Source organism: Carex rostrata, chromosome 35 (genome assembly GCF_964058835.1).
Source record: "Carex rostrata chromosome 35, lpCarRost1.2, whole genome shotgun sequence".
Classification (NCBI taxonomy): Eukaryota; Viridiplantae; Streptophyta; class Magnoliopsida; order Poales; family Cyperaceae; genus Carex; species Carex rostrata.
Genome location: NC_135952.1, coordinates 1,320,196 through 1,331,362, shown reverse-complemented (window position 1 = coordinate 1,331,362; position 11,167 = coordinate 1,320,196). Strand labels below are relative to the sequence as shown.

Genomic DNA, 11,167 nt, shown 5'->3' with positions numbered 1-11,167 from the left:
ATGGACACGCTTAATTGACCGAAAGACTTGGACTTGCAATTGGGAGTCAAAATTTTTGTTTTCCTCAACAATTAATTTAATTTATTGAAAAAGTAGAACTAATTATTGAAGATGTGAGGGAATGAGATTAGATCAGGACAATTAATTAATTAGTTGCTAAACTCAAGATGGAGATAAGTTTTGAGCTACCATATATGTTTTTGAGTTTATTAATTAAGTCAATCTCTCCATGATATGAGTTTTAATTTAAAAATAAAAATATTTTTTCATTGATTTAATACATTTATTTTGATTATTTTTTTAGCTGATGAATATACCCAAAAAAATTCAAATTTTACATTACAACTAGAAAGGAAGAAAATTAAAATGTTTGGATAAGGATTAATTTCATTGTTTGAAGAATTTTAGACGTAGCTTTATTTATTTAAAGTACACCTATACAAGTTCCATATGATAAAAAGAAGGTTATTTACAAGTTCAATATGTACAAATTATAAACTCCTCACACTTATACAAAGGAGTTAGTAATTCTCATCTCAAACTCTCATCGAGATTCTCTAATTCTATCATAAATGTTTATTCGCCAATTCTCTATCTCTAGTGTCGTATTGATGATAATAAGCCGATGCACTGCCTTCCTCTTTGCCGAAAATAGGCTTCTATTCCTCTCCCGCCAGAGATCCCAAACTCTTGCTGCCCAGATAAGGTCCCAGTGTGATCCTTGCGAATGTTGCTTCCTTCCATATTTAGGTAAGGAGATTTCCTTAAATGCATTGGAATAGAAGAGCACTGGTGAAGATTGAGAGAGAGAGGGGGAAGGGGATGGCTAATGGATTGACTATGAGAAGTGCTTTACTATTCGTAAGGTCTAGCTGATCTCTGGAGGAATTACAGAGAACCTTGCCGAGATTTAACAGAGCATTTTTGGCTTCATACAGCGCACAGACTAAAATTCAAAATAGTACGGCATATGGTTTTTGGCCATTTGTTTCTCGTGTGGAGTAAACAGAGACACACGAAAGGAAGATTATAATTATTCAGGCTAGGGTGGATAGACGGGGGTATTTTAGGACGAAAAGTTGTTCTACCACACTATTCCGAATTGATATAAATTGCTCTTCTCGAAGAATAGTACAATATTTCGGGTTAACACTAGTGGAAAATATGGAATTAGGATCGGTTATATACGCATATTAGTATCGGAATACAACTGATCCTGATGAAGGCGATACTGATACTACAATAATCTAGATCGGTTAAATAACCGATCCAAATAGAAACTATCAGGATCGGTTGTTTAAACAACCGATCCTGATAGTAACTATTAGGATCGGTTGTTTGAAACAACCGATCCTAATACCTTTTTTTTTTCAAAGATGGTTCTGCAAAAAAAAAAAAAAAAAAAGTATTAGGATCGGTTTTTTATAAACAACCGATCCTAATACTATTTTTTTTTTTTTTGCAGAACCATCTTTGAAAAAAAAAGTATTAGGATCGGTTGTTTCAAAAAACCGATCCTATTAGTACTATTAGGATCGGTTGTTTGAAACAACTGATCCTAATTCTTTTTTTTTTCAAGAACCAACATTTTGTGAAGCATTACATATTATAACAAGAAATTTAAATCCAAAAAAAAATTAATTAACAAACATACAAGTGACTAATTGGGCTATTTCTTCAATTAAAACACATTTATGCAATTAATGTAAAGCACAACAATAAAAAAATCAATAATTACCTCTTTTGCAATCACATCACTTGAGATTAAAAAAGACCATAAAAATAAAAACAAAGGTAACAATTAGATAGAAAAACATTTTCCAATAAAAAATACAAAAAATGTGTTTTAAAAGTATAATAATGAGAAAATTAGATAAAGCTAATACCATGATAGTTGATCAGCCGGATGATTAAGTAACTTGAGCGAGATGTCCTCAAGACTGTAAAACAATATACAAACACCATTAATTAATTTTTTAAACAAAAAAAAAATTAAAAACTGACACAATTGAGCCGGAGGTGCGAGATGCTCAGCTTTGAGAGAAAGAGACGGAGAGAAAGAGAGAGAGAGAAACACAAAGGAGAGGGAGAGAGACAAAGAGTACTGAGGATTTGAGAGGGAGACACAGAGACACAGAGAGAGACGCTAAGTTGAAAATGAGAGGCGCGAAATGAAAATAAGAAGAACCCTAAGTGGGTTTATAAAAAACCGATCTTGATACTATTTTTTTTTTTACCAACTTTGAAAAAAAATAATATTAGGATCAGTTGTTTATAAAAAACCGATCCTAATAGTATCAGGATCGGTTTTTTATAAAAAACCGATCCTGATACTAATTTTATTTTGGCAGAACCAACTTTGAAAGAAAAAAAGTATCAGGATCGGTTTTTTATAAAAAACCGATCCTGATACTATTTTTTTTTTTTGCAGAACCAGCTTTGAAAAAAAAAATACTATCACGATTAGTTTTTTATAAAAAACCGATCCTGATACTATATATAAGAAAAATCACTAAGGTAGACCCCACTCATATTGATGGTCTATCAACCATCAAACGGCTACCATTTATTTTCTTTTCTGTTTGGTAATGCATGTACACGGATAAATATTAAGAAAAATGTGAAAAATATAAAAATTATTTATTTGTGTTTGTATGGCCAAATCAACTCTACTATGATCAATTTTGTACAATTTTATTATTATTAATGGCATCACATTGTTAAATGGAATGCAGACTGTTCATTTCTGCATGATCATCCAACGGTGGGTCTGTAATTAAATGACATGTAATAATTTTTAAAATGATCAAGATATAACATGGAACATTAATAACGTAAAAGTGCCGAAGGCCCGACAACTGTAAGTCTTGATCCAATGTAAACTATTTACGGCCGTGCGATGTTGCTATATTGTTTTTCTTTGATGAACTAGTAAACGAATCTCGAATTGTATCAAATTTTATAATGGTGAAATTAATATGACATTCTTTCATTTTAACGGTTCCGATCGACCAAATGCTGATGTTCATATTCGTTCCTTCACAACCCCACACAACAAGGGTTCAAGTCCTATGTATATTATTATATGGCACAAGTCATTGATGCATCATGCATGATTGTATAAAAAAATTCAATAGTCAAAATGACTTCAAAATGAAATATCAATGTCAAATAATTAATTATATTATCACATAAATTTTAATAATATAAATTACATTAATTTTCATCAAAAAAAAATTAATGTAACAACTGATTGGTTCTGCAAAAAAAAAAGAATATAGACTACATACAGCGCACCGCACAAAGTTGGTTCTGCAAAAAAAAAAAAATTTAGTATCAGGATTGGTTTTTTATAAAAAACCGATCCTGATACTAATTTTTTTTTTTTTTTGCAGAACCAACTTTGAAAAAAAAAAGTATCAGGATCAGTTTTTTATAAACAACCGATCCTGATACTATTTTTTTTTTCAAACTTTGAAAAAAAAAGTATCAGGATCGGTTGTTTATAAAAAACCGATCCTGATACTATTAGGATCGGTTGTTTATAAACAATCGATCCTAATACTATTTTTTTCTTTTTTTTTTTGCTTTGCAGAACCAACTTTGAAAAAAAAAAAGTATTAGGATCGGTTGTTTCAAATAACCGATCCTAATAGTATCATAATCGGTTTTTTATAAACAACCGATCCTAATATATGCTAATTAGGATCGGTTGTTTGTTAGAATCGATCATGATTTTATCATGATCGATTTTTAATAAGAACCGTTACTAAAAGTTCATAAAATAGAATCGGTTGACCAAAAAATCCGATCTTATTAGTTTTTAGGATCGGTTTTATTAATAAAAACGATCCAGATAGGTATTAGTATCGGCTGTTTCTTATAGCCGATCCAGATAGGTCGATCCTGATTCCAGTTTTTCCACTAGTGCAAAGATATTGACAGAGCAGATTTGCTTTATGCACAGCACGAGTCATATGAAGAATTTTTTATTTTATTTTATTTTAAATCTGTAGGTAATATGTGTGAGGCATTAATAGTAAAACTACATGTCCCTATATAAATATAAAACAAAACAAAAATTTTGGTCAAGGATTTTGTTACTCAAACTGGGGTAATATTTTGTCCCTACTGGAAATAGACATTTTGCTATTAAGATGAATTAATACAGCCCATCCAAAATATGAAAATATTATGCATACCTTCTGGAGAAGAGCAAACATTAGTTGACATGAGAGAATTATCCACCACATGCAAGTTTTGCAAACCAAATGCAGAAATTGAGAAAGAGAGAAATAGCAACAAAGGGAGCAAGCAAGTAGCCATGATAAGTTTGCTAAGATACTATTTTTTGTTGGGTATAGTACTATTGGAAGAATACAATGAAGCACTCACCCCATGCATATATATACAATATACTATGCTAATATTATCTACACAGATCTATTCAAAAAAGCTCTAACCAATAGTTTCGTTCAGATTAAGATTGCTGTTTTGGCTCTTCATGATATACAATTTTATTTTATTTTACTTGGAAGAGACTACAAAAGTTTTGATATATTTCTTCGCACTCTCTCATATATATTCGTATATTTCTTTATTAAGGTAGCCATTTTGAAATACCGATTTAACATAAGAGTTTATATAATTGCCACTTCTCTGGCCATTATTAAGTGTGCTAAGATACTATTTTTATTTTTGGGTATACTACTATTGGAAATCCTTGTACTATACTGTGCTTATATTATCTACACATTAATTCCAAAAAACTCTTAACCACTAGTTTCGTTCAGATTTTTGGCTCTTCATAATTATTATGTTAATCATTTATTGGTCCCAAATGGTCCATATAACTCAACTGACAAAAAATTTAACCCATGGATTAATTAATAAGTCCAGATAATTTACTAAACGCGTTAGTGTAGTGACAAATGAATTATTTGGGTTCGGTTTGACAGTCAAAAATTCATGATTCAAAATAATTCGCGTATAATTTGAGAATTATTTGGACCGGAGATCTTAGTCTCACAAGAGAGCACAAAAAAAAAGCAAAAACAAAGAGTTCGGAAAAAAATTGGCGAATAATTCCTAAAATTCGGAAAAAAAAATCATAAATTTACGAATAATTCAATCAAGGTTTGATCAATAGAATAATTTAGCATTGAGTTCTCCCTCACTAAAAAAAAAAGAATTATTCATGAATATTATCACTAAAAAGAAATTGAGAAAGGGAGAAATAGCAACAAAGGCAGCAAGCGAGTAGCCATTATTAAGTTTGGTAAGATACTATTTTTTTTGCGGGGTATACTACTATTGGAAGAATACACAATGAAGCATTCACCATCCTTGTACTATACTATGTTTATATTATGTACACATTAATTCCAAAAAACTCTAACCACTAGTTTCGTTCAGATTAAGATAGATTTTTGTCTCTTCATAATTATTATGTTAATCATTTATTGGTCCCAACTGATGATCCATATAACTCAACTGCCATAAAATTTAACACAAGGATTAATTAATAAGTCCGGATAATTTACTAAACGTGTCAGCATAGTGACAAATGAATTATTTGGATTTGGTTTGACGGGGTTAAAAGTTCGTGATTCAAGAATAATTCGCATATAATTTGGAAATAATTTAGAATTATTCGTAAAATTTGGAAAAAAATTGGAAAAAAAACAAAAAAAACCAGAAAAAAACAAAAACAAAAACAAAAAGTTTGGAAAAACAAGAGAGCACAAAAAAAAGTTTGGAAAAAATTGATGAATATTTCGTAAAATTTGGAAAAAAATCATAAAATTCACAAATAATTCGGTCAACAAAATAATTTGACGTTCAGGTTGCTATCACTAAAAAAATAAATTATTCCCGAATCTTGTACTATACGTGTCAGGACTTCATAATGTCATGGAAACCCTTAAATATTTATCCGGATTCTGATCAAACGGTCCGAATCCAAACTCAAACTTTGGGCTACTTTATGAGATCCGGATCCGAAGAAACCCGCTAATAGTTTCTTTCAGAAATTCATTATATCATCCAACAAGAAGCCCAATATATTTACATATATTACATAGCTTTCATAAGGCCCATTATTTTTTGGAGCGTGCCAATATTCAATCAGAACCCAACTTAAAGAAAGCCCTATTTAGATTTTATCCCTTGAGACTTCCAGTAGTTGAATTTATGGTGGTGCAATTGCGTGTGATAATGTATTTAATTTTATCCTTTTGTTGTAAAATTAAAAATGAAAGAATATGAAACGGTTCCATTTCATAATATATACAATACTTCTAATAAAAATTATGTCATAATATATCAAAAGGAATAATAATATTATAACTGCAATATGTCTCATTTGTTAATTAATTCCCAGTTGATTTGATTTGATCAATTAATTAAACTTAGGGTTGGATAATTGTACACCTCAGATTTATATTGAGCAGAAAAGGAAAATTGTCTACTAATTTATATTATATGCCCTCCCCTGACCCAACAAAAAGTTTGAACAGGAAAAAAATTCCTGTGCTTAATTTAGGAAAAAAAAAACAAATATTCTTCCTACTCAATACAGATAATTAGGTGTGAGAAGGCTAGGGTTCCCAAGCAAATGGGTTCTCGATGCTGGAAGTAGATCACCTGCCTCCGGGGTGCAGGAAAATCCTGCCCTCTCAGTCACTGCGGGGTGGGGCCGGATTTAGGATTTAGAGTTTAGAATTTAGGGTTTAGGGTTTAGGGGGTCCACCAACAGTGACTCTGGGGGCAGACGATTCAATCCCCTCGGCGCTACCGTAGAGACTACAAGTGGATAACGGTCGACTTTATGGCATATAATAACAATTACTTGCAATGAAATAAAAAATGTTTCAAATTTATTAATTCACACTGGTTTGGTGAATCAATACAATTACTTGCATATAATAACATTTAAGTTTTTGTGAATCCACTGATATGAGTGTGCCAAATAACCATACAACATTTGTAATGAAATAAAAAAAAAGTTTCAAATTTATTAATTCACACTGGTCTGATGAATCAATACAATTGCTTTACACAATTAATTTATTCAAGGTTGTACCAATATACCAAAGTCGAGCCGAATAAGAACTCTAAAGTAGCATTGAGAAAGTCAGTCCCAAGCAAATTACTAATAGCATATAATAACAATAGTACTAAAACCTAGATCACAAACCCAGCAGAAAAAACAAATTACACATTTTAAAGAAGAGTTGTGGAATCCAAATCATGCTCTCTAGACATGTGAATCTAAAGAGAGAGAAATCAAGTCATTCCAAGTAACAAGGCATGTAAACCCAACAACACAGAGAGGAATCAAGTCCATTGTTGTCCAGACTATCAAGTTTTTCTCCTTTGCCCGTGCTCAAATCAAGTGACACAAAATCATTTTTTCCTGCAGGCACAAAGATAACATCTTTCTCAGGATGAAACGCAAAGTGCCCGTGGCACTTGAAGTGATTGAGACAAAGACGATAGAAATTAGGCATGGGAACTTGATACATTGCATCAAGGCTTAGTTGGTACTTTAAGGTCCACTCATGTCTAGTGTAGCTCTCAAGAACCCAAATAAAAAGCTTTTCATCCCTGCACATAGACATACAATGTAAGACCCCTTGAGACTGTCCGATTTCAATCAGAGCACGGTTTTCCAGATTTGGTGGGTGGATAACTTGATAGGAGCAATTGTTCGGATCAATGCACAGTATTTCATTTTGAATTGTTAAACGATGAACCCTCCCGTCAACAAAAATGCCCTTGGAATACAAGTTGATTATCCCGTCAGACACCAACTTTCTATGATGCTTGCACTTGCCTCTCTCATATGAGAAAATGTCAATGAAGTTGACTGTGGCATTATACTTGCCTGTGAATCTAATTACATGAAATTGATGGAACATTTGAGGGTCAAAAGCCAATGAAAAAACTCGATACCTGATATTATTATTTTGTTGTTTAGGGTACCAAAAGGTGAACAGAGTCCGGGTTGCCGGGTTATAGACATGTACGTCATGTGCAAACTTTGATTGCTTTTTAAAGGCTCCGACAATGAGAAGCCCGTTACAACAATCTAGTATCATCAAATGGTCGTGACATGATAAGGCCCTCATCGTTCCATCAACCTCCACCTTGTTGATGCCACATGATAAAAAATTAACAAAACGGGCGGCACCACATCTTTGGTTGTAGAAAAAACCGCTCATGGTTGGTTGCAAGTGTTTGCTTAAGCGAACAACATCAGAGGAGAGGGAGAGCCAGGTTTTGCACACACTTTTGCAGCGAAAGAAGGATTTAGGTGGCAGCCGAGAGAGGATCTCTGTGACCAACACATCTGGAAGTTTGTTGAACAGTGATGTGTGTCGTTTGTGCCTTTGAATGTTTTTCTTGCTCTTGCGCCGAGCTGAGGCAGGTACCCTTGCCCCTGACCCATCAAAGATGAAAAGATTTAGAAAAAGTGTATTACAATTTGCGTTCTCATATAAACTAATTAAAAGCATATTCAGTTGCCTCATATTTGTGTAATTGCTAATTAAACTATCCTTGATCAGATAGAAATATCAATATGTAAATTTTGATAATAAATAAATTATTTAAGAAGAGTGACCATTTGAATTTGACTTGAGAATTCCTTCTTTTCCTTAATTTAGGAAAGTACAACTGTGCCATTGATCTTTTTAGTCAATTTTAATGTCAAATACTCAAATTTACTTATTTCGGAAATAAAATTATCCATGTACCTGATTTTTGGCACAATGTAAAGGGTAATTGATGCTAATTTATGAAAATATATGGCACGAGTAAATACCCTTTATTTTGGTAAAATTAACTATAACTAAAATGCGAAAACAGAAATATTATTCAATTTATTAAATTTTAGAGGTACCAAAAAAATTATTTTTTGCAATTTGAAAAATTAAGTTATTTCAAAATATTGAACATTCTAATAATAATAATAAGGATTGTACATAGTAATGGATCATGTATAAAAATAGCTTCTGTAATAAGTTGCAAAAAAATTATGTAATTATGGGGAAAAAAATAAAATCATCCGTACAATTTTGGAACTGACAATATAAAATATTTATAAATGGTTTGTTTAAACTTGCTAACTTAAAATAGAATTATGCATTAGTTAATAAATAATTCCAGGGATGAGTAGCAGGGAAGAGGGAGGGAGAAGGAAGGAAAAGTAAGGTCCACATAGGTATTTTGTCAAAGATATTAGAAGAAAGTTATTTTGTTTGATGATTTGACAAGGAAGGTTATTTTATACAATTTCAGCAAATACCATAGAGTAATAAACCCATGGCATTTCTGCAACAACAATACAATTTCATCTCAATGAAAAAAGGAAAAGGGAAAATTGGGTGAGAGGAGTGAATATGAGCAAACGCTAACCTTCCCTCTTCGTCTGACAGAGCATGCTGTTGAGCGCCTCCATTTTCCTGTTCCAGATCCGCTCCGACTGTCGAAGAACCGTAAAACCCATTTCTCCTCGCCGATGAATGACAGGAAATGGAGCAGAAAATAGCGACTATATATATATAGTAATTAGTTAGGGTGGGAAGCTAGAGAGAGAGAGTACAGTACACGGGGAAAATGAAGAAAAGGTAATATTAATTTGAGAGCAATTTTAGGATTAACGAGAACATCAACCATAAAAAAAAAAAATTGGGCTTGAGGGCCTTGAAAAGCCTCTATTGCAACAAAACAGCAAGATGTCGTGCAAACTAGCTGTATTATTTGAATTTTCAACTTGCATTTATTACTTTAAAATTTAAATTCATCATTTTCTTTCTTCTTTATCATTATTTGTTTAAGAGACCTGATGCATGGATATTTTTGTATTGTCATCATTGATCACTATTATTTTTAAAAGTTATTTGACGATTTAACTTGTATAAAAATCCCAAAATGCATGTTCTCATATCATGAAGCAAAGTTGTAAAGATAAAAAGTCAACAATTAATGCGTATTTTCTTTGGATACGATGAGATTTTGTAGTATATAATCCATTAGTGTATATATATGGGGATTCCATTTTTTTTTTTTGACATATTCATAAGATTTTTAAATCTATAAATAATAATGTATTTCTTTTTAAATGTAGCTTATTATCTTATAATTATATAAGAATATACATATAAAGGAACAATTAATACTCAACTTTTTCTATTGATATGTGTTATATATATAGAGAACTATTAAGAGTATTGTTTGTCTATTGTTGGAGATTAATTAATGATACATCATTGATGATATCTCAATTTGTTTGTACTAATTTTTTTTTAAAGGATTAAAGCCACATAATTTTTGCGAAATATATGCTCGAAATAAATAATCTTTCAAAGTTTTAATTTTGAAAATTACAATGACAATAGACAAATATATAGAAGAACAACTTCAAAAGACTGACACTTTTCGTAAGGGTAAAAAGTGACTTTTTGCGACGGAGTACCGTCATAAATGTGCTTTTTTTATTCGTGACGGAGTACCGTCATAAATGCGTTTTTTTCTCTCGCGAAAAGTGTCTAATTAATTAATATTTTTTTGATTTAGTGGATGAAACTGAAAATATAATATGTCTGAATTCGCATCACTGCAGAAATATAGAGAGAAAACGAAATACTAAGAGGGGATTGTCAGTTGGCGCTAGCGATACTCCAGCTCACAGTTGTTTGTCAAAATATTCGTGTGGATACCGGTAGAGAAGTGAAGAAGGTTACTGCTAGGACTTGAATCTTACACTACGCGTCTAATGGTAAAATCTGTTTATCTTGAAATTTAATTTACACATAAATTTTGATTTTCGGATAGTGAACAAATAATGAACTGAATAGAATTATTGCATAATAACCTACCCGAAACCCTACAAATAAATAGTTGGATAATTTTCTCTTCATGTAAATGCTAATATTAAGAATCACAAACAGTTAGCTAGGTTCCTTTTCTACAGGATCGATTGTCGATTGTCATTGTAATTAATAATAGAGTAAATTAACTAAGAAATTTATAAACAAGGCAAAAGTCACTTTTACATGTAGTGGCGAGCATTTTTTTCGGTTCCACGTCTCTTCCATGGATTTTATTAGTGTGTGAATTTAGACCATCAACAGATTTGAGTGAAATAATTTAATTTCGTTCT

At 31.7% G+C, this 11,167-nt stretch overlaps 1 protein-coding gene across 1 annotated transcript; it reads right to left on the bottom strand.

The window, feature by feature from the left end:
* Nucleotides 1–7,071: 7,071 nt before the first annotated feature.
* Nucleotides 7,072–9,511, bottom strand: LOC144549308 (F-box protein At5g07610-like). The gene is made up of 2 exons (XM_078298026.1): nucleotides 9,421–9,511; nucleotides 7,072–8,443 (listed from the first exon to the last, which is right to left on the bottom strand). Exons 1-2 carry the CDS (start codon nucleotides 9,509–9,511, stop codon nucleotides 7,293–7,295), a joined length of 1,242 nt encoding a protein of 413 aa, XP_078154152.1. The 3' UTR covers nucleotides 7,072–7,292.
* Nucleotides 9,512–11,167: the final 1,656 nt, after the last annotated feature.

What these genes read in the sequence shown, in the direction of transcription:
- LOC144549308 (XM_078298026.1), bottom strand. Translation starts at nt 9,511, where the DNA reads ATGGGTTTTACGGTTCTTCGACAGTCGGAGCGGATCTGGAACAGGAAA. An exon ending in CTGTCAGACGAAGAGGGAAG is followed by an intron (nt 8,444 to 9,420) that starts GTTAGCGTTTGC and finishes TTGATGGGTCAG; the next exon opens with GGGCAAGGGTACCTGCCTCA.